Source organism: Sorex araneus, chromosome 1 (genome assembly GCF_027595985.1).
Source record: "Sorex araneus isolate mSorAra2 chromosome 1, mSorAra2.pri, whole genome shotgun sequence".
Lineage (NCBI taxonomy): Eukaryota > Metazoa > Chordata > Mammalia > Eulipotyphla > Soricidae > Sorex > Sorex araneus.
This window is the reverse complement of record NC_073302.1, coordinates 361,589,693-361,612,872: the sequence shown is the minus strand read 5'-3', so window position 1 is coordinate 361,612,872 and position 23,180 is coordinate 361,589,693. Positions and strand designations below refer to the sequence as shown.

The 23,180-nt window shown below is 46.0% G+C and overlaps 1 protein-coding gene across 1 annotated transcript in view; it reads left to right on the top strand.

Annotated features, from left to right (window-relative positions):
- The first annotated feature begins 340 nt into the window (after positions 1-340).
- The window catches only part of PLEKHA8 (pleckstrin homology domain containing A8), an 81,578-nt gene continuing 58,738 nt past the window's right edge, over positions 341-23,180 (top strand). Inside the window, exon 1 of the mRNA XM_055139735.1 lies at positions 341-634. Coding sequence (XP_054995710.1) covers positions 595-634 — 40 coding nt within the window. The 5' untranslated portion in view covers positions 341-594. The remainder of the gene's footprint in view (positions 635-23,180) is intronic.

Below are 23,180 nucleotides of genomic sequence, written 5' to 3'. Positions count from 1 at the left end.
TTGTTGGGTATCTGGGGCTTGTGTGATGAGTCCGTCTTGAGATAAGAACTGGACCGGCGAATCAGGAGGTACCCTACAAGGTGCCACGTGGACGCCCAAGCATCCGGAAGTGGGACAAACTCGTCAGCGGCCGGTTCTCGCCCCGCAGCGGGTCCCACGCTAAGCCGCGAACACACCCCCACTCCTGGCACCCGAGCCCGCCTCCTCCGAAGCCGGCCCCGCCTCCGAAGCTGGCCCCGCCTCCGGTCGCCGCCAAGCTCCGGCCTGGATCTCCGGACCCGGCCCGAGCGCGGCGCGCGGCGCGCGGCGCATGCGTCCGCGGCCCCGGGGCCCGGCCGAGGCAGGCGCAGGGAGCCGGTCGCGTCGCCTCCGACCCCGGCGGGGTCACTCGCCGCGCTTTGGAGGCGGCTCCGTCCCCGCGGGCTCGCCGGGTGCCCGAGCGCCGGTGCCCCCGCGCCGCGGCCGCCGCAGTGACCCCGCCCCCGGGCCGAGGAGGTGCGGCCGGCCCCGCGTCCCGGCGATGGCCCTGCGGCGGCGGCTCGGCCTGGAGTCCCGGGGCTTGGGGCGGTGAGGGCCCGCGGGCGCGGCGGCGCCATGGAGGGGGTGCTGTACAAGTGGACCAACTACCTGAGCGGTGAGTGCGGCCGCCCGCCCGGCCTTTGTCTGCGCTGCCCCACGGGGGTGCGGGCTCCCCGCGTCTCCCAGGCTGCGGGTCTCTGCGCCCACCCCCGGGCTGCGGGTCTCTGCGCTCACCTCGGCTGCGGGATCTCTGCACCCCCCCGGGCTGCGGGGTCTCTGCGTCCCCCCACCCCCCGCGGGCTGCGAGGTCTCTGCGCTCTCTCCGGGCTGCGGGGTCTCTGCGCTCCCCGGGGGTGTGGGGTCTCTGCGCCCACCCGGGGCTGCGCGGTCTCTACGCCCTCCCCGGGCTGCGGGGTCTCTGCGCTCCCCGGGGGTGTGGGGTCTCTGCGTCCACCCGGGGCTGCGCGGTCCCCACGCCCTCCCCGGGCTGCGGGGTCTCTGCGCCCCGGACTTGTGGGTCTCTGCATCTCCCGGCCGCGAGGTCTGTGCGGAGAGGAAACATTCCGCCCCCCACGCCCCCCACCCCGTAGTAATTCTCCAGCAGGACCGCGGTCTCCCCTGCTCCTGCCTCGGGGGCTGCGGGGGGCAGGGACCACTCTTTTCCCACGGAGTCTGGAAGCCCCGGGTGACCCGAAAAGCCCGCTACCCTGCCCTCGGGGTGGGCGGGAGGGCGGGGTCCCCCAGGAGGAAGGAGCCCGCACCTCGCAGGTCGGGGAGGTTCCTATCGAACGCCAGCGGCCACGGGCCATCGCCGAGGTGAAAGGTCCCTTTTCTGAGCCTGAGCGGACACTTTCCCTTTGTCCTCCCTAGAGTCATCAGCCTGCCCGCCGGGTGTCAGAGTCCCGGGTCAACAGCTGCCGCCCTCCTAGGGAGACGTGGCGGTGTTTTTTTTCTTTTTTCTTTTTTTCTTTTTGTTTCCCAAATTCCGAAATCATGAATGCAAATATTAGTGAGATTTTATTTGCTCCGCTGAACCGAATGGTTTTAAAATAACACTCTCTTCTCCTTTCTTATTGTGAAAGTACATATCGTGAGCTGTGGCTTGACTGTTAAGATGATCAGGAGGAACTTTCCTTCTTTTTTAAATTTGTACAGCTAGTACGTAATAAACGCCTTCTGTATGCTGTGTACTCCTTAGGCACTCTGGAATGAAACTTTGTATTAAGGGAAATGATCCAGTTACTTTGAATTACATTGTATTGGAAACCAGAGTAATTCCCAGAGGTTCAGAGAAGGGGGGCAGGCGGGGTATGTTTTCCTCCCCCCTCCCTCCTTTTCTTTGTGTGGACTTGGGGCTGTACCCTCCAGGCTTTAACAGATGTTGCTGTGAAGCAGATAGTGTGGAGATGCTCTGGGCGTTCTAAGGAGGGTGTGTCTGGGAGGATGCGCTGGCTGAGTGACTGATGAAGGAACCAGGCGCACCTGTTAGAGCCCGGCATCTTGAGTGAGGTGAGGAGGGTGTTTCAGAAGATGGGGTCTTGACTCCCAGCACCTGCCTTGCTGTGCCCCCATTGTGGAGCTGTTCTAGCTCCGGCCCTGTGGTACTGGTGGTGTCAGAGGCTGGGGAGCAGCCTGCAGCCTGCAGGGCCACACGGACCCACAGTTTCCTTTGAAGCCACATCTGAGCTCAGCCCTCTGCTCCCTTGAGCATTTCCCCTTGAGCTTTTCATTGCTCTCAGCCCGTTTCTGTCGCATAGTTTCTGTGCGCCTCAAAGCTCCCTCCCCCCCTTTCCTTCTGTACTTCATTCTTGAGTTTCTTGGTACTGTACTACTTCCTGGTCAGGAAATAACTTCTCCTCCCCCTCCATCTGTGTCCTTCAATAAAGGAAAACATCTCTGGAAGGATCTGCTAAGATCTTGGCCATGTGATGCCCGGGGCTGGCTGTTTTGCTGGCACATCATTTACTTTTTTTCTTCCCCAAGGAAGAGAAGTTACTTCTGTGAGTGTGGTCCTGGGATCAGGACACCCTGTGCTTCCATTGTGTGACCATTTGGCAGGAAGGCACCCTCTTTGGGGCACACTGTTCCTAGAAGTTCATGCTACAGGGGACTTGCCCTGCTGGTGCCCAGAGAGACGTCAGCACTCTCCCTTAGGTCAGGAGGGAGCAGCAATAGCCCAGGCTAAGGACAGATTCATTCTCGAGCCCTTTATTGTCCTAAGCAGCGGTCTCCTAAGAAAGCATCCTGTATTAGTGACAAGCTTTTACCGGGATTCCGCACACTTTCTTCTTCTTTGGAAGCTTGTTTGGAGGGATTATGCTTCCCATCCTCCCCCTATGATCTTGCACATAGTTTAAAATTATATGTCCAGGCGAAGTTCTCGCTCATTCTGAATTTTTCTCCTAAAGGAACACAGACATGTTTGCCTATTTCTGCCGTGCATACAACTTTATGGGATGCTTGGTGTCAAAATTGAGTGGAAGGGTTAGGAAAGCAGTATAGCAGCTGATCCTTGGAACGGGTGGCAAGAGTGTTTGTTTCACTCGGTATTGACTTTGCACTTACCACTATGCTAAGCAGGGGACAGGCCACACCAGACGGGGCAGGTCCAGCCCTGTTCTCCCTGAGCTCATGGTCTGATAGAAAGGCAGTCTTCCTATAAGTCGTTAGAAGCATGCTTCAATGTGTCTGCTGTAGGGGCTCCCCTGTGTCATCACGAAGGCCTCTTTCAAGAAGAATTTTAAGCAGAGGCTGAAGGATAAGTAGAAGCAGTATAAGTGGGGAGGCCAGCTCAGGCACAATTGGAGTTAAACTGACAGGTATCACTGAGAGTTTCTAGATCCAAGAATAGTGTCTAAATTGCTTGCACAAGTAACAGTAAAATAGAAAAAACAGAGGAAGAAAAATTCTTATTTCTAGTAGACTCAGATATGTTTAGGTACCTTGTGCTTCTTTAGAGGAAAATGGGGTAGGTGGAGAGTTTATTTGATTTGATTTTTCTGACCTGTATTGTCTTTGAGTGGCAGAACATTGAATTTTCTGACAGTGGCAAACCCTTGATTCAGATCTTAAAGATTGCAGTGGAATGAACAGGAACGGGCTGTTCAGTTTACAGCCCCCTGTGTGTGTGCGTGTGTGTAGTGTGTATGTGAGCAGAGGGCCAGGTACTGCATGGTACTTGTATCTTTCAAGCCTGGAAAGTATGGGCTTTCAATACTTTCAAGCATGGACTATGCCATATGCATGTTTATACGTGCTTAGTAGAACTCCTGTATCTTCTCCATGAAAATGAGATTTACTCTAATCACGAACAGCTTTTTAAGGGTCTATCTCACATTGATTCAATAAAAAAAAATCAGAAAAAATTAAAAAAAGAAAATGAGATTTACTAGTTAGTAATAAGATTAGTGGAATGTTTATTAACATAAAGTGCCAGGCACTACGCTAAACACTTTACAGGGGTTAACTCATTTCATCTTCATAGCAGTTCTAAGACACAGTTGCCTTTATTCCCATTTTACAGAACCGTCAAGGCCCAGAAAGGTGGGATCACTGGGCAGCATCACAGCCTGCCTCACTCAGGGCATGATTAAGGACTGGGAAAGGGCCTTCCTCTCAAAGCGTTATATAATTCCAGCTGATTCACGCTACACCTATTTCAAGTCTGGTGACCTAGAATAACAGACTGTGGGTGGGTGGGAAGTGGGAGAAGTTCAGGATCGAGGAAGGCTTTGCCCAGTGTTGTGCATGGGCAGAACAGGACTGTTTCTGGGGGGCGTTGCGAGCTTTCTGCTCTGCAACATTAGGCCCGTTCCTGGGGGCTCAGCAGACAGGTGGCTGCTGCCCTGAGTTGCAGAAGCTTGCTTCATGCTGACTCCAAGGGTGTGGGTCCGAAGAGGGACTGCCCTGCCCCCCACCAGGTGCAGGGGAAGAGCAGGGTGCTTGCAGCATCCCCATGGTTAACCTTGGTGGTCTTCAGCACGTCTTCGTTGAGGTAAAGCCCTCCACTTAGTGTGCTGCTGGTCGATGGGCTTTAGAATATTTATGGAATACAGCCACTGCCATAGTACATTTTAGAATATTTCTGTTCTTCCAGAAGCAGCACAGCACCCATTAGGATCCCCGCACAGCACCCCCTCTTACTGAAAGCAAACACTAGCACGTACTCTGCAGATACTGTATCTTAGCCTGTGGATTGTCTTCTACTTCCTAGATGGTATTGTTTGCACCACAAGGTTCTGAGTATTTTATGTTTTCGTTTTATTTGCAGCACCCAGAGCTTTATACATGAACGGTTTGTTCTCTAGTACTCAGCCAGATCCCCAGCCCTTAAAGCTATTCATTTCGATGTTCAATTTATTAAAATGTTTTGGTTTTGCTTTTAGTGCTGTCTTAAACTGTGGCCCAACTCAAGGTCACATAGATTTACTCCTGTGCTTATTATTTTTTATTTTTCTCTAAAAGTTTTTCTAGTTTTAGTTAGTATGTTTAGGTCTTTGATCTGTTTAAAGTGTTTTTGGTTCTTCTTCTTCTTTCTTTTTTTGTATATTATATGGACTGGAGTGATAGCACAGCAGGTAGGGCATTTGCCTTGCACGTGGCTGACCTGGGTTCGATCCCTCAGTCCCTCTCAGAGATCCTGGCAAGCTACCGAGAGTATCCCGCCTGCATGGCAGAGCCTGGCAAGCCTCCCATGGCGTATTTGATATGCCAAAAACAGTAACAACAAGTCTCACAATGGAGATGTTACTGGTGCCTGCTCCAGCAAACTGATGAACAGTGGGATGACAGTGCTACAGTGCTATTATATGAAGTAAAGGTACATCTTTTGTTGGCCAGCTCTGTATTCCTGAAGCTTACAGTTTCAGTGCAGGACTTGGGCTAGTTACTCGGAGGTTTAAGAACAGAAGATTGGCTTCATAAAGCCCTGATACGTTGAGCAGGTCACTCAGTGGCCCTGAATTCCTGAGTCACTCCTGTGCTTTCACACGACAGTAAGAATAATAGCCAGACTTGAGTGTGTTGTGAAAATGGAATGTGTAATAGAAACGAGCCTGCTTGCTGCATAATTCACAAAGGGCAGGTTCATTGGGTAGCTGTTGTTTTGTTGTGTGTGTGTTGGGAGGGGATTGAAGCCACATGCGTTACTCTTTCTTGGCTCTGTGCTCAGGGTTCTCTCCTGACTGTGCTGGGGAGGCCAAATCTGGGGCAGGAAATCTAACTGGGGTCAGCTGCATGCAAGATAGGCATATGATAGGCAAGATAATCTCTGTGCTGTCTCCTTGGCCTGTGGGTAGCTATTTCAGTTAATGATGCCAGAAAAATTTAGTCATTGTTCAGATTTCTTTATTTCTGTGCAAAATGGCTCTTCTCATTGTTTGTGAGAGTCTATGTATTTTTTTTTAAATTTTATTGAATCACCATGTGGAGGGTTACATAGTTCTCAGGATTATGTCGGTTATACAATTCTCAAACACCCTTCCCTTCACCAGTGCCCATCTTCCATCACCAACCCCCCCAGTATACCTGCCGCCCCCTCCCACCTCCCCAGTCCCCACCCTTGTACTTGATAAGTTTCACTTCGTTTATGCCTTATCTCGATTACATTCCATGTTTCAACACACAACTCACTACCGTTGTTGGGGTTTCCCCCCAAAAAGAAAAGCAGTCCTATTGCCAAGGAGGCATTTGATAGTTCTCCACTACTAAGAATATAGAGATATTAAGTCCCGCTGTTTGTTACATAACTTTTCTTTTTCCCCCTTGCCCCGCGCCACCGAGTTCACGCCTGTTTAGTAATCGCCACGCTGCCTGACAAGGGAAAAAAAAACGAAAACAAAAAACGAAAAGGATGGTTATTTCCCGTCATCAGCAGACGTGGGGCTCTGGCTTAGTTGATAGACTAGTAGAGTGTCTGGAAGCAGTTTCTGGAACCGAAGGTCTTGCGCTGGTATCGGCTCCGGCTCGAGATTCCACCAGCGTCCCACTGTTCCATGTACATAATTTTTCCCCTTATATCCCATTCCCACGCCACCAGGTCTGTTTGCTTAATGGACATCACACTGTAGTTGACGACACGCCGCGTTTCTTCCCGAGAAAGAAGAAAATTTCTTCTCAGCTGGCGTGGGGATATAGCTTAGTTTAGTCTAGAGAGATGGCTACCGTTTTGATTGCCTTCAATATTTCAGCAACAGACTTACTATTCTTGTTAGGATCTCCCACAAAAGTCCGACCCATTAAAAGCGAACCATTACATATTGCTGATGCTAAGATGACATTAGGTCGCGCGGTTTTGGGTTTCTGTATAAAGTCCAGGGAAAGTACAACCAGAAATAACATCACTACAAACTTTTACCCTTTTATGGTGCTCATAAGATGGAGAAGTCCTGCGTTGTGCTCAGGAGGGAGGAGTTGAGAGAGAGAGACAGGTTAAAAGAATTGGGGGATGCCTGGGTCCCACTGTTTCAGCGCACCGTGGGGTCTCTGGTCCCATGCCGGAATTAGTTCAGTGGGCTGCCTGGAGTCCAAGGGCACTCACTCCCTTGGGCTCTTCCATCATGCTCGCTCCGCAGCCGGATCCAAAGGGAAGCACACGTGGGGGAGGTGGGTTTAAATATCTATCTGCGGCGGGCGGGGGTCGCCGCCCCCGCCCCCTGGGGTCTCCCGCAAGCGCGCGAAAGCGTCCTGTTTCAGCTGGATCGCCGGTTCCATTTTGCGCTCAGGAAAACCGCGGATCCTGTGCTGTGCTCAGGAGGGAGGAGTTGAGAGAGAGAGACAGGTTAAAAGAATTGGGGGATGCCCGGGTCCCACTGTTTCAGCGCACCGTGGGGTCTCTGGTCCCATGCCGGAATTAGTTCAGTGGGCTGCCTGGAGTCCAAGGGCGCTCCCTTGGGCTCTTCCATCATGCTCGCTCCGCAGCCGGATCCAAAGGGAGTCTATGTATTTTGATTTACTTAATCTTCCTTTTGGAAGCTAGAGTGTTATAAAGTATAGAAGTATAAGATATAAATAAGTCACCAGAAGTTCCTAATGGACTCTATAATTCCATGATAATCATCTTTTTTACTGAATGATGATTGCAGATCTAGAGTGTACATACTCTGTATTATTTTGTGTTCTGCAAAGAATAATTTATTTCAGGGAACATTCCAGTGTTAGACCATTGCCTCGTTGCCATTTCATCAAAAGCAGCACCAGTCTTCGCACTGATTCTGATGTTTGATGTGGTTGGAGATGTTGGCTGTGACCCCTGGAATTTGATGTCATTGGTCGGTTAGAGCCTGAAGATCATTGTTCTGGAACTGTACTTGAGTGTTTAATCTTTACCACTTCCTGTTACCATTTCTTTCATCTTGTTTAGATTGCACTAAAGCCAGTTAAATTCCATTAGAAGTAGATTAGAGACGGACAAGAAAATAGACTATTGAGCTAATGTTGGTCCCAGGACAGAAGAATGAGACGAGGTCCCTCAAACCCATGATGTTTAGACGCTAGGAAAGCAGGAGAAATGATAAAAGCCACATCAAAGGAAGAAAAATATCATTTTTTTGGAGAATCTTCTCCTTGTCCTTCAGACAGAATATTTTTTTGAATTCCAGATAAAGAATTGCCTTACCTATTTAAAGGAAAGGTTTTAGTAATCTTCTTTAAGAAAAATCTAATAACCTCCAGTTGGTTATTTATTCCTTGACTCAAGAAACACTGACCCTCAGCTTCTTACCAACTTAATTGGGGCTGTTGTTTTGGGTAAGGCATTATCTTTGCTCTCAAGGCGGAACTGCTTTTCAGCTTTGGAAATGTCTCTCTGGCTAACATCGTTCATTTGGACTTTCAAACTTTGTTGTGGTTGTTTAGAAGTGGTAGCTTGCCAAGTCTAGGAGGAACCACATTTTATACAGTGACTTCATAGGGGTTTTTAGGATCAGCATGTTGTCCTCTGATACCTTCACAGGAATGGGTGGATTTTGTTGTCATTGTTGTTGTTGTTGTTGCTGTTGTTTGTTTTTCCTGGGTTGAGGAGGCTCACATTGGTGCTCCAGGGACCTGGGGTCCACTCCCAATGATTCTTCTGACTGGTGGTTCAGTGTGAGGGTCCTGTGACACCAGAACCTGCAGGAACAACACAGTGACACCTAAGCACATATTGGCTGCCAGGGCCACATGTGGTGATGCTCAGGGGCTCATGTGGTGCCAAGGGTTGAATCTGGGTAGGGCACATGCAGGACACTGTGCCCTAACTCCTTTTCTATCTCCCTCGCCTTCACTGGTATTGTAAAGGCAGAGTTGGGACACCACTGATAGGCTGGAATGTTGAAGTCTTTAGTTCTCCAAATTGAAGTGATAGATGCCTCAGTTAGGGTTTTGTTTTTCTGTTTTTGGTTTTCTTTACCTCTGTTCACACACACACACGCACACGCACTCTCTCTCTCTCTCTCTCTCTCTCTCTCTCTCTCTCACACACACACACACACACACACACACATTTTTCCTGAGGCCAATATATACAGCCAGAAATCAGGAGAGAAGAAAGTGAGAGGAAGGTACAAAATCAACAAAAAAAAGAAATCATACCTTTGTCAAGAAAATTGCAGAGGAGGCCAGAAAGATAGCACAGAGGTCAAGTGTTTTTCTTCTGTGTGTGGCCAGCATCGGTTCAATCCCTGGCACCATATATAATCCTTGGAGCACAGGCTCCATTAGAAGTGATCCCTGAACATCACAACGTGTGGCCCAAACCCCTGCACTTCAGATAAATAAAATATGTGACCCTGGGGCTGGAGATGCAGCACAGGAGGTGAGGCACTTGCCTTGCATGTGGCCAGACCCAGATTTGATCCCTGACACTGCATATGGTCCCTTGAGCACAGCTGGACGTAGCCCAAAAAAGGAAAAATAAAGGGGGGGTGTTGGTGAGCTATAGTACTTTGGGTAAGATGCTTGTCTTGCATGTGCTGACCCAGGTTCAATCCCTAGCGTCCCATATGGTCTCCTGAACATCTTCAGGAATAATTCCTGAATGCAGAGCCAGGAGTAACTCCTGATTATCGCTGGGTATGTCCAAAAACCACACACACGCACACACACACACAACTCTTTTTCAGGAGTGACAGGGTAAACTATTTCCTTAGACCAAAGGGTGGGTGAATGATTAGGTCTGACTCTAAGGTGAAGGAGCCCACATGACCTCCACAAAGAGGAACCGAGCAGGAGAGTTCTTTCCTGGGAGCAGAACTATGAGAGTGGGGCTGAAATGGGATTAAATGACTAAGCCAGGCAAAGCCTGAGAACTTAGAATTGGTGGGGAGTTTATGACTGGGAGGAAAAAGCAGATAAAATAAGGACTTCAGGAAGGTTCAGCTGGCTGAAACAGAAATGAGAAGGGAAAACTGAAATAAAGGGCTGGGGAGTTAGGAGAGAGGAGCGGGAAGCAGGGTCCATGTTTCACAGTTGGTGACTCAGCTCACAAACAGATCGTTCACTGCTGCTCACCTGGGCCTCCTTGTTGTTTCCATAACTTCACCCATGGCCCCCATATAGGTATGGGGTAATGCTGAGGCCAAGAGAAGAAGTGAAGGTTATTGGGAAGAGCTCTGGCTTGGAGCTAGTTTGGGACAGGATACCAGAATATTACTATATTCAGAAGGAAGATGATGGTATGTTCAGCCTTAGGTACCTACTGCAGTTCGGAGATTCACACACTTATTTAACCTGCGGCCCCTTTTCCAGAGGAAAAAAATTCTAACAACCCTGCCGACCTCCACCCCCACAAATCAAACAGAAAACTTGGCCCCAGTTGAACACGAGGCTACTGAGTCCCTCTCCATCCTCCAGCCCCTCAGGAAAGAGTGTTGCCCACTTTAGGAAACACTGGGTTAGTTCCACTACTCACATGGAAAAATAATGCCCATACAGATTCCAGTCCCTGCCCGCAGGCCCAGCAGCCCACAGCCATACCCAGCTCAGCTGCAACTTAGAAACGGCCCAGCTTTGCAGCTGAGTCTCATCAAACTGCCTGACCACCAAATTGACCCAGGTCTATAGCTCGTGGACTGTGCGGTCACATATGTGGCCACACACATGGCCTAAACAATAACACAGAAGGTTCAGGTAGCTCTAATCAGAACTGTAGATCCTCAGACAATGACTTTAGTAACATCACTGTGAGATAGAACAATAATCACAAATTATCTCATGTTGATCTAAGTTTTGGTAGTTCTATTTGCTTTTGTGTTATAACAAACAGTGTAAAGTAAATTTAACTGTACCTGAAAGGGGGCAGGCTGGGGTAGTGGGTGGGATTCTGGGGACATTGGTGGCAGAAAGGGCACACTGGTGATAGTATTGGTGTTGGAACATTGATTGCCTGAAACAACTGTATTATGAACAACTTGGCAAATCATGGGGTTATGTGTAATCACAAAATAAATAAGTAATCGGGGGTGGGCTGGTGGTGGTGCGGTCTCTCTCGCCACCACGTGCGTTCAGTGGCCATGAGCCACTTCCCCATTCTGGCTTGGAGCCACCGCCAACAGATGCATGAAGGAGGAAACAGTGCTGCCAGGCTGGTTGGTGATCAGTTGCCATTTATCCCATTCTCCCCACACGCCTGTTCCAGTCTCACTGAGTGCCCCATTCCAGTCTGACACTGCCCCTCATTCCTGTCTCCTCCTGTCCCTCATGCTAGTCTCTCCGCGCTCTTCTCACAGCCTTGGTTCTTGCGCCCTACCTCCAGACATTGGGGGTAGCAGCTATACCCAGGTCCCACAGCACTATCAACGTATGAAAGCCCTTCCTTCTGATCTCCTGCAGCCAAGAGATCTGCTCAAGGGTGAAGTACCACCTAGGGGTGTGTTTCACCTTTCCTTAGTTCAATAACCATTTAAACATTCATCTTAATTATACTTATTAATATTAGTCATTTTGTATAAACACAGTAAGAGATACATTAAGCTTGTAGGGTGGCTCTCCTGGGGACATCTTGGTATAGATCCTAGACTACAGTGCTCAGGCCAGATTAGTCTCTCCTAACCCTACCAGCGTCCTAATCCAGTTGTTACTTTTGGACATGACAGCATCTGTCCATGACCATGCTCTTAATTTACAGTTAAGTATTATGGTTCTTGGCCTGGCCCATTCCAATGCCAGGGTAGCTCAGAGCTTGCCTTGGGTCCATCTAGTCCCTCATCAGGGCCCTATTTTTAGGGTCCTAGGAATTAAGGGCAACAGGCTTTAGTTGAGAAAATAGATGCCCAGGAATGAATATTATTCGGAGTCAGTTAAATCCCAAGTTACAAAAGCATAGCATTAACTGTCTTCCTGTGTCTATACAAAAAGGACATTGCTCTGAAGTAAACTATGCAAAAGAACTTAAGTAGAAGAGAAAAGCAATATTTCACTTACAAATACAAATCAGCAGTCTGATTCGGGGATAAAGGTGATTGATTGGCTGGGGAAACAGCACAGAGAAGAAGAGGTTAAAGATAAACACACAGGAATGAGAGTGCCTTGGGAGCACTGTGATGTGTGTAAACCTAAGCTCCCTGCGGCCAGGGAGAAAGGACAAACTGATGTTGTCTTACAGGTTTTTGATACATTAAAAAAAAAAAGAAGAAGAAGAAAGCAATGCCTAGAGAAATCAAGTGACGTGCTCAAGATGAGAAATCTGGATGACAGGAGCTGGAACTTGAATCAGACTTGACTACCCCAAGCTGAGTCCAGAACAAAGAAATCTAACAAGTTAATGTCTGCTTCAGTCTCGAGAATCCCAAAGGAGCAGTGGCAGACAAGGCTGTCAGGAGGATTTGATGGGAGATGTTATAATTAGAGCTGGTCTCCCTACCACAGGCTCCCTGTGAGACCCTCCTTTTGAAGAGCTGGGATCTTCTTTCTCTAAATTGCCAAGCCTGGAAAATTATAACTGCCTAAAATATGCTTGGTGAATTAGTTAATGATAAATTATGAAACCTATAATTTAGTTAATGCTTAGTTATTGTCTGTTACCATTAGAGGTGTTTCATGTTTTTCTCTCTATCCCAGCCACAGCGAAACACTACCACTGCCCTTGCAGAAGCGTCCGTGCTTTGTTACCACCCGCCCTGTCCCCTAGGGAAGCTGGTTTACGAGGGATGTGAGTGGCTGACCACTCCCAGCTAGCCAGTGGAAGGCAGCACGGCATGGAGGTCAGGGGTCAATAACTGTGTTTTGTCTCTACTAACATATCTGTGCAACACCCATAATATTTTATATCATGGCATCATACCTATGGATTATAACAAAGCAGACAAAGTTCCTTGTCAACAAAGTAAGTCTGATGTGCCACTTCAGAAAGACTGTCAGTCTTTCCGAAATTTAAGACATTACTTACTTTCTCTTAAAATAGATCTTCAAAAGTTGAGTTTCTTGTTACTTGATGCCCTTTTGAAGGCTGGAAGATCACTAGAGACTATATAAACTCATGCTGTAACTGTGTAGAAAAAACACTAAAGTAAAAAAAAAAAAAGAAAATGATTATTCAGCCCCTTTTGCTTCTTCCATTCCATGTCTTCTTAGTTATAGTCACTAGGTGTTTTGGTTTTTTTATCATAGGGTTGATGACAAAGCATCTTTCCTTCACTTTTTAAAATTCATTTACATAATGGATTTAAATAGGCCCTTCTAATTTCCTTCTGCATTTCTATACAATATCATCTCATTATGGATTTTTTAAAAGTTTGAAATACATTGTTTTCTTTTAAAACATTTTAATGAAAATTCTTTTTTCTTTTACATTTTTATAGGGGGAAGCCAAACCTGGCTGTTCTCAGGGGTCTCTGCAGACTCTGCCCATGGGTCACTCCTGGCAGGGCTCAGGGTTCCAAGTGTGATACTGGAGGTCAAGCTCAGACACCTACCCCTGTACTATCTTTTCAGCACCCTAGGTTTTCTGTTTACCCAGTTTTTCTTTAAGTAATAAAATGATACAAATTTGGTTTGCCTTTATACCTGAATGGTAAGAGTACTGAAGAAACTGGTGTGTTCTTACTAGTGAAAAATTTAAGAAAAAGAATAAAAGTTATATAGCTATGGAAGGAAGACAAACTGCCTTTTCTTTTTTCCCTTTACAGATAATATATTCTTCTATGTAGAAAATTCAGGAGAACTGATGAACTCCTAAGAACAAATAAGCTAACTCCTTAAACTGTTGCAGGATGCAAAAGTCAGTTGCTTTCCTGCATACCGGCTATGAGCAAGTAAAATTTTAAATTTAAAACAGCACCGTTTATGAAATCTAATAAAATATGTATATAAGATGTTTATGTATCTAATAAATCTAATAAAATATGTCTATAAGATATTTATTAGAAACACTTTTCAACTCATAAGTTAAATCAAAGAACTAAATAAATGGAGGACTGGAGCGATAGCAGAGCGGGTAGGGAGTTTGCCTTCCACGCGGCTGACCCGGGTTCGATTCCTCCATCCCTCTGGGAAAGCCCAGCAAGCTACTGAGAGTATCCCACCCACACAGCAAAGCCTGGCAAGCTACCTGTGGTGTATTCATATGCCAAAAACAGTAACAACAAGTCTCACAATGGAGACATTACTGGTGCCCGCTCGAGCAAATCGATGAACAACAGTATGACAGTGCTATTAAATAAATGGAAAAATATTCCATGTTTATGATTAGGGAGATTTAGTGTTGTCCAGGTCTTTGCAGCTTGATGTTTAGAGTCAGCATAGTCCCATGGAAAATCCCAGCAAGTTATTTTATAGGTATTGTGTGATTCTAAGGTACATTTGAGAGTCAAATGCCAGAGTAGCTAGCACATGATTAATTGAAGGGCAGTGCTGCTTGACTTTAAGCGTTTCTGTAAAGCTCCAGGAAGAGAATTAGTGGTATAGGTGAAAGAACAGATAGATCAGTGAGACAGTAAATAGTTCATAAATAGACCTACCACTGATCCTTGACAGAGGGACAGAAAGTATCTTCAGCAGTGAAACTGAAATAACTGACTATTCACGTGGAAAAACAGCAAAATCTAAGCACAGGCCTCCAGAAGTGGGTCATAGTCTTAAATAATAAATGCCAAGCCATAGAACTCTTAAAGGACAATAAGAGATGTTTTAGGGTACTTGGATGACTTAGAGTATTCTGATATGTGTTTAGATAGAATTCAAAAGACATGTTCAATGAAAAATAGTTGATAAACTGGACTTCAATGAAATTTTAAACCTTCTCTGCATGTGCTGGAGTGGTAGTATGGTGGGTAGGGCACTTGCCTTTCATGTGCCAACATGGTTTGATTCCTGGCACTCTATTTGGTCTCCTGAGCATTGCCAGGAGTATCCCCTGAGCACTGCCTGGTGTGTCACTCCCCGTCCCTCCCCCCAAAAAAGCTTTCTCTACAAGTCAATATCAAGAGACTTAGAATATGCATCATAGACTGAGAGAAAATAATTTATAAAATACATCTGGTCAAATACATAAGGGTATCAGATAAAAAACATAAATGTCTTTTAAAATACAACTCCAAGAAAATCTCAAACATGAACAAAGATTTAAGTCATATTATCAAAAAGATACACAGATAATAAACTTCTTAAAAATAATTTCATGTTGCCTGCTATCAGGGACAACAAATTTAAACAACAATGAGATCCCATTATACAACCATTCGAGTGGCCAAAATATGAAATACTGATCAAGCCAGATGCTGCCATGACTATGGAGGGAGGGACAGGAACTTGGCTCTACAGTTCATAGGAATGCAAAATAGTGCAGCGATGTCAGTAACAATTCTACTGACATTCTGTGTACAGATACGTGCACATTTTAAAATGTCTTGTCAAATGGTTTAGTAATCACACTCCTTAGTATTCATTCAAAGGACCCAAAAACTGTGACTGAGGATATGATTCAATAATGAGCATAATCCTGTATGTGGAAGGGCCTGTGCTTGAAGGCCAGCACCATCCAACCAAACACTAAATCAAGTAGTAAAACTTATACTCAAAAAATATCTATGTAAGAATGTTTACTATAGCTTTATTCATAATTGAAACATTTGGAAGCAATCGAGATGTCCTTGAATAGGTAAGTATAAGGATAAACAGTGATATGTGCACACAGTGGAATAGTATTCAGCACTGAAATGGATTCTTCAAGCCATGAAGACATAGAGGAACTTTAAGTGCATGTTATGAAGTAAAAGAAGTCAGTCTGAAAAGGCTAGCATTTAGCTATATAATTCCAACATATTTAAACATTCTTGGCTTGGGGTAGGGTGAGTACCTTTTATTAATTGTAGGTTCATCCATAGTAAAAGATTGACCATTCTGATGACAGATGTTTCTACATGTGTGGGAGCAGAGGGTATATGGGAATGTGGGGAGTCACTTGTTTTTCTTGTAAACCTAAAACTGCTCTAAAATAAGTTTTATGACCATGGATATTGCACAGCTGAGTACTCATGCCTCGGATATGCGATAACATCGGATCTCATACCCAAAAATGGGGGCTTGCATGGGAACAGTAAGATACACCGTACAAACATGAACCAAAAGAAAACCGGATGGGCTTGCTGGACGCCGAGGAGAGTGTGTAGTGCCAGCCACTCGGGAGGCGGAGACTTAAGCTTGCTTGAGGCTAGCAGTTCTGCTGCTGTGACAGGGTGACCACATTCAGTTTGGCATCTGAATGGTCACTTCCCAGGATTGTGTGGCCACCAGGCTACCTAAGTATGGTGAACCAGCCTAGATCCAAAAACTAGACAGACTATATTAAATTAGACAAAGTCAATTTCAAGGGAAAAGAAAGCCATAAAGATTAAAGGAGAGATGGTGTAATTATGAAAGAGTATATCACTGTATCACTGTAATCCTATTGCTCATCGATTTGCTCGAGCAGGCATCAGTAACGTCTCTATTGTGAAACTTGTTGTTACTGTTTTTGGCATATTGAATGTGCCACGGGTAGCTTGCCAGGCTCTGCTGTGTGGGAGAGATACTCTCCATAGCTTGCTGGGCCTGGCTCTCTGAGAGGGGCGAAGGAATCAAACCCCAGTCGGCCGCATGCAAGGCAAATGCCCTACCACTGTGCTATCTCTCCAACCCATGAAAGAGTAAACTTATCCAAGAGACACAGGAATCCTAAATATATATCATCAGAAAATAGGGCAGACAGGAGGATTGTGCCGTGGTTTGGAAGCCTGCCTCACGTGCTAGGGGAAAAGGCAGTTGGGATGCAGAAGAGACCACTAAGTAAATGACGGTTAGAGGGATCGCTCGGGGTGGGAGATGTGAGCTGAAAGTAGACTCAGAACCAAACGTGATGTCCTCTCTGTATCTGTATTGGAAACCATAATGCCCAAAGTAGAGAGAGACTAAGAAGGAAGGAAGGTGCCTGCCGCAGAGGCAGGGGGTGGGATGGGGTGGGGGTGACAGGAGGAATACTGACTACATTGGTGGAGGGATGGGTGCTTAGTCATTGTATGACTGAAACTTAATCATGAAAGTTTGTAACTATCTCATGGTGATTCAATAAAAAAATTAATAAAATGTAATTCAAAAAAAGAAAAGAAAATAGGGCATTGCTAGGAGATGACCCAAGGACTGGAGTGCGTGCTTCTGCATGCCGGAGCCCTACACCTCTACCCCCGGCACTGTGTGGGGAGTAGACTTCAGAGCACCTCCAGTGGATCTTCAAAATCAGCACCATGGTCATCATTACTGTTACCAAATAGAACATTAAAACATGTGGAACAAAAGCAGCTGAAAGGAAAACAGATCCACAATTATACTTGGAAATTTTCTTTTCTTTAATACTTGGAAATTTAATACTTGGAAACTCCTTAACAATTCGTGGAACGAGTAGTTAGCAGCTTATCCAAAGATTCCATCAATGACCTAATTTGTGGTTATGGGACTTGTATTATAAGGTAATTCCCGGAAAAAAGCAAAAGAGTACATTTAAAGAATGTGAAACAGTCTCCAAGATCATCCATATTCTGGGAGCTCAGTAGAAACCCTGCCAGCTTTAAAAGAATGCTCTGGCTTTATCAAAAATAAAGTTTATATACGGGAAACTCCCCAGATATCGGACATTAAACATTGTACTTTTAAGTAGCCTATGGGCCAAAGAGGAAGAACCCTAGACAATTAGAAAATATTTTCAGTTAAAGCAGTGGAGGAGGAGGGCTTAGCTACTCAGGGGTAGCGCAAGGGAATTTTGAGGGAAGGAGAATAGACTTTTTCTGTATCTTGATTACTATGATGGGGTGGTTGGTTGGAAGAATATGCATTTAGCAAAAGTCAGAAGCCTAAGCAAGGAAGAACGATTTGAATTTTAATGTTCAAGTATTTTTATTTTGTGTGTTTTTTTGGTGGGCGGGGGGCTGGGCCGAGCACACCTGCCGATGCTCAGGGGTTTACTCCTGGCCTGCCCAAGCATCACTCTTGGCACTGCTCAGGGGACCATATGTGGTCCTGGGGATTGAACTCAGGTCAGCTACCTGCAAGACAAACACTGTACCACTGTACTATTTCCCCACCCTAACGTAAGTACTTGTAATCGGTATTAATGTTATATTTATACACTGCCATAGTGATGTTTGGTGACTCCTTGTCACAGGCTGCTGAGTAAAAGAGAAGAGACGCTACAGTATTTTTTTAGTCTGACATGGATATGACTCACAGTCACTTTTTGGTTCAAATCTTTAAAGAAATGAGAACGTTTCTATGTAGACATTTTGATTGGGGCCAGGGAGGTAGCTCAAAGGGCTGTAGGACATACCTTGCATTCTGGAGTCCTGGAGCACTGCTGGGCGAGAACCCCAAGTACTGACCTGGAAATAGATCCACGCACTTCAAGGTGTGGCTCTCAAACCAGAATGAAAAGAAAGAGGTTTTGATTACAAAATGGTGGTTCTTCAATAATACATATTTTTTTTACTTTTTATTAAGGGCAGCAATATCAAGGGCCAAAATGACATGGGCTGTGTCATTTTTGTGCATACTTTGGAGAAAATCCTGCTCACTGGAAAAGCACATATTGTTCTACATTAGTTGCACTGAGAAGACTGAAGTGGTTGTCTTGTAATCTGGACTGTTTGCAAGTGATTGTTGTCAGTTAACAGTAGAAGTACATTTGTGCTGAGAAAAGATCAAGCTACTGACAATTTGGAGTAAGGACCTTCAAGGGTTGCTAAACTTCTTTGAATAATATGTTGTAGTTTTTGGAGGCTCAGTTGTATTTGCAGGGGTTGAGTTGGGGCAACACCCAGCAGTGCTCAGGGGTGGCTATTCGGAGCTCCGTGCTCAGAGAAACAAAAGTGTTGAACCCAGTCGAACCCAGGCCTCCTGCATGCAAAGCACATGCCCATCTGCATAGAACAGGTTGTGTAGTGTGTCCTCCACCTGACCGTTTGGTGCTACTTTAGGCCCAACTGCTGGGGTACCCAGCAGTGTTCAGGGAACCACACAGTGCTGGGGATTGGGGTGGAGACCTCTGTATCCAAGGGACACATGCCAGCTCTTCCAAGAGTTCAGCTGTAATGTGTGTGTGTGTGTGTGTGTGTTTTCTACATACATACACACACATACACAAGAGCTTGCCTACAAGTAGAGGTAGATTTACTTCTTCCTTTCCCATCAGGATATCTTTCATTTCATTTTGTTTCTTTAGTCCTTGGCTAGAACTTCCTGTCCACAATTGAATTAAAGTAACGAACAGGCCTTCTCAAGATTCTGTTCCAGATCTCAGGGGAAAACCATCGAGTCTCTTGCTATCAAATATGTGCTGTGGATTTTTTGATGCTGCTATGTCAGATTAAAGAAATTCCCTTCTAGGGGCTGGAGTGATAGCACAGCGGGTAGGGCATTTGCCTTGCATGAGGCTGACCCAGGTTCAATTCCCAGCATCCCATATGGTCCCCTGAGCACCACCGGGAGTAATTCCTGAGTGCAAGAGCCAGGAGTAGCCACGGTGCATCACTGGGTGTGACCCAAAAAGAAAAAAAAATTGAGTATATGCTAGCCAAGCCCATGTGCTGCTTGTGCCATGGTGCCTGAGCACATGTGTTGCCCGAATCTCCCCTCTTGAGGTGTGTACTTTCATGTTTAATGTTGGGATGTGTCTAGGGGCTCTCTCTCCACTCTTGGAGAAGCCTGCGTTCTCTCTTGAGCACCTCTCTCTCTCTCTCTCTCTCTCTCCCCCCCCCCATCCCCCACTCCCTCTCTCCCTCTCTCCCTCTCCCTCAAAAACCCTCCAAATAAAATCTGTTTCACACACAAAAAAGTAAAAAGAAATTCCCTTCTATTCTGGTATATGGTCTACTGTGTGTTTTTATATGGAAGGATGTTAGGGCTTTTTTGTTTTGTTTTGTTTTTGTCCTTTAGTGAGGTGGTAATGTGATACTTTACCTTTGGTTTACAGAGAAGCCCAACTCAGACTTGAAGCCTAAAAGGGACACTTATTGACTCACTTAACTGAAAAGGCCAGAGAGTAGCTCATCTCCACGTGTGACATGGTCTGATTGAACTTCAGGAACTGTTGGCTGCCCAAGTTTGCTTCCTTTCCCTGCCTCCTCCCTCAAGGGCGCCTGCCCTTTCCCCTTTATGTGTGAACTATGCTGTGGTCCCTGTTGAGTTCTCTAGGCAAATGTCTTAAATATCAAAGAAACAAGACCTCCCATTTTTCTCTTTGCCAGTTCCGGGAAAAATATCAGAGTCACCTCTTGTGAGTAAGAGCTGATCAGCCTGCTTTGAGAGGGTACAGGAAGGGGCTTCTCAGGAGTCAGAATGTTGGGGTGAATGCCAGCTAGTTTGACAAAATTAAATGTCTCAGATTCCTTTTCTAGTGAAATCATAGAGGGTAGTACAGAGTATTGCATTGGCATTTAAATATTCTCTATCCCCCTACTCAATCCCAGACAATAGAAAGCTTGTCCGAGCTGAAACTCTTCGCTGCTCTTGGAAGTTTCTTGTCTAATTCTTTGAGGCAGGGAGTTTATCCCACACCACATTCTGTTTCCAATAGATCATGGAAAAAAAGGAGTGCGGATGGGCAGGGAGATGGGTAATCTAAGGGAGCAGAGACCATACCGTTTTCATCCTTTGAGTATTTTATTTCCAAGTGTATGTATTAGGGTTCTTATGTGCAGGTCATATGTGTGCTGTGTGTGTGTACACCTGACCGTTTGTATGCACACATACATACACATAGGGTGGTTATCGGTGCTGAGAAATTCCTGTACTCTGTTCTCCGTAAGGTGGGAAACCAGGACAACTGTTGATAGAATTTGGGCCACGTTCAAAGGCCTGAGAAGCTGGAAGCTGTCTGTTGGGAGTCCAGAAGTCTATAACAGAGACCGCTGATGTCTTAGCTCAGCAGGAGGAGCTGCTGCTTCTCCCTAATTCTGTTCTGTGGGCCCTGTGGGTTCTGTTGGCCACAACAGGTAAGGGCAGTCTGTTCACCAGTCTGCTGATTCAGACACTGGTCTTCTCTTGAGAACCCAGCATAGGCACATCTAGAAGTCATGTCCTACCACCTCCCTGGGAACTTAGCCATGTCAGTCAAGATTACAGAAAATTAACCTCCCACGGTAATTTGAGATTAATCTAGAACAAGAAGCAGGTTAAAGGCCTCTTCGTTATCTGCTGCCTTCCTCATCCGATGCCCTGGCCCTGGGCTGGTGTCTGAGTCTGAGTTTCCAGCACTGTTCTCTTGGGAGAAAAGAATGTGGGGGAGCGTCTCTCAATGACTTTGGGTCTCATGTAACAGGAAGGAGATTTCTTCCATCCCTTTCTGTGCCAGCCAGCAGAGATTCCAGGAACTTGAAGGAAAAGTGTTTTTTTTTTTTTTTAAATCAGGGGTTTTGTAGTAGTTTTGTAGAATGAACGCAATAGAGCAAGCTTTCTGTAGTGTGGTAACTTCTAGGTGACTGCAGAGCCAAAAGGCATTGTTTCCCAAAGGGGGAGGGGGATAGAGAGGTGGGGGGGGGGAAGAAGGTGAGAGAGGGAGAAAGTGCCTGCCATTGAGGCAGGTGGGGGATGGGGTGAGGGGAGGGAGCCTGGGGACACTGGTGCTGGGAAATGTACATGGTGGAGGGAAGGGTGCTGGAACACTGTATGACTGAAATCCAATCATGAGCAGCTTTGTAAGGGTCTGTCTCACAGTGACTCAATAAAGAGTTAAAGGAATTTTCTCAGCAGCTCTTGTTTCTAGCTCTGCTCTGTGTGCATGTACAGTAGGGAGAGCTGGTTACATATTTTGTATTCCTGTAAGATAAACCTAGTTTAGTTCCACATATTTTTCATTTTCAGACTTTCTTTACATTTCAGCAACAGAAGAAAGGAAGCATCTTAGAATCAATTTCAAATCATTTCAAATTTCAAATCATTACTCACTGAGCCAGTTATATTTTTCCATTTGTGTTACATGAGGTTATAATACGCCTTAAGGTTGATTGTGGTGATTTTGTTGTTCCTGTGGTTTTGGGATTCCACCTGGCAGTTCTCAGGGGCTTTTCCTGGCTCTGGGCTTGGGAGTGACCCCCGGAGGACCAGATGTGGGAACTGGGTATTTGAACTAGGGTTACAGCCGCATGCATGGCAGGTGCCTTCTCTCTCTGGCCTGATGGTTAATTTTGTAGGTTAACTTGTCTGGATCCTGGGGTGCCCCAACCATTTGGTATCATTCTGTGAATTTGTCTCATGGAGATTAAGTTTAGCCGCTAGACAGTCAATTGCATTCCCTGATGAGAGAGGGCCTCACCCAGTTAGAGCCCCCATCTGGGTGAGAGAGAACTGTCGGAGGAGTATTGGCCTTGTCCTGCGCTTGAACTTGGACCAAAGCATCAGCTCCCACTGGACCCTGAGTCAGCTGACTTTCCGAAGGGAGTCGGAGCTTCACCTCAGCCTGTCAGCTGTGATCTTGGGCATTCTCTTCCCGCGTAATTCCATGAGCTTAGTGTGAATATATGGACTGATACAGACATAGCATGTATGTCTGTATGTACAAACATGCTGTCATCGCTCCTTTCTCTAGAGAACCTATCCTAAATTTGACAAAGTATAGTGATTGCAAGGACCCCGAATTCCTCATACCCACAAGTCCTGCTGGATTTGGGAGTTTTCGCACCATTTGAGTCAGGGAAGCTGGGCTGTAAAAGGAAGGATGCTCCGAGCTGTGTCAGAGTCACTATCCGGAAACAGGAAGAGCATGGGAGCATGATGCCTGGAGAAGCCATGTAGAGATTTAATTTTTCCGTTACATACTCCACCCATTTCCTTAAGTAAGTTCTGGAGTCAAATTTGTTTCTTGTCTGTAAAATGAGCTGGTTGGATTTGGTGATTTTTTTTTTTTGAGTTCTGTTCCATGAATTCTTCTGTAGCCAAGGTGTAAAAAGTCAGACTCCATTATAGAGGGAAGTTAGCACCAGCAGTGCCTAGTTTCAGGAATGCTGATTCTCTGTTTAAGGTAAAATTTGGTGACCACTGTGGTTTCCTGCACTGAAATGTTTGCTCTGAGAACTATGGCTTTCAAGCTTGTGTTTCCACGGAACTTAAAGCCAGGGTCAGGAAGTGTCGCCTTCTGAAACGAACATTTACAAGTCCTTCCCAAGGGTTTAACTGGCCGGTAGTTAGCTTGTGTTGGTGCTGAGAGATAAGGGGTTCCTGTCATC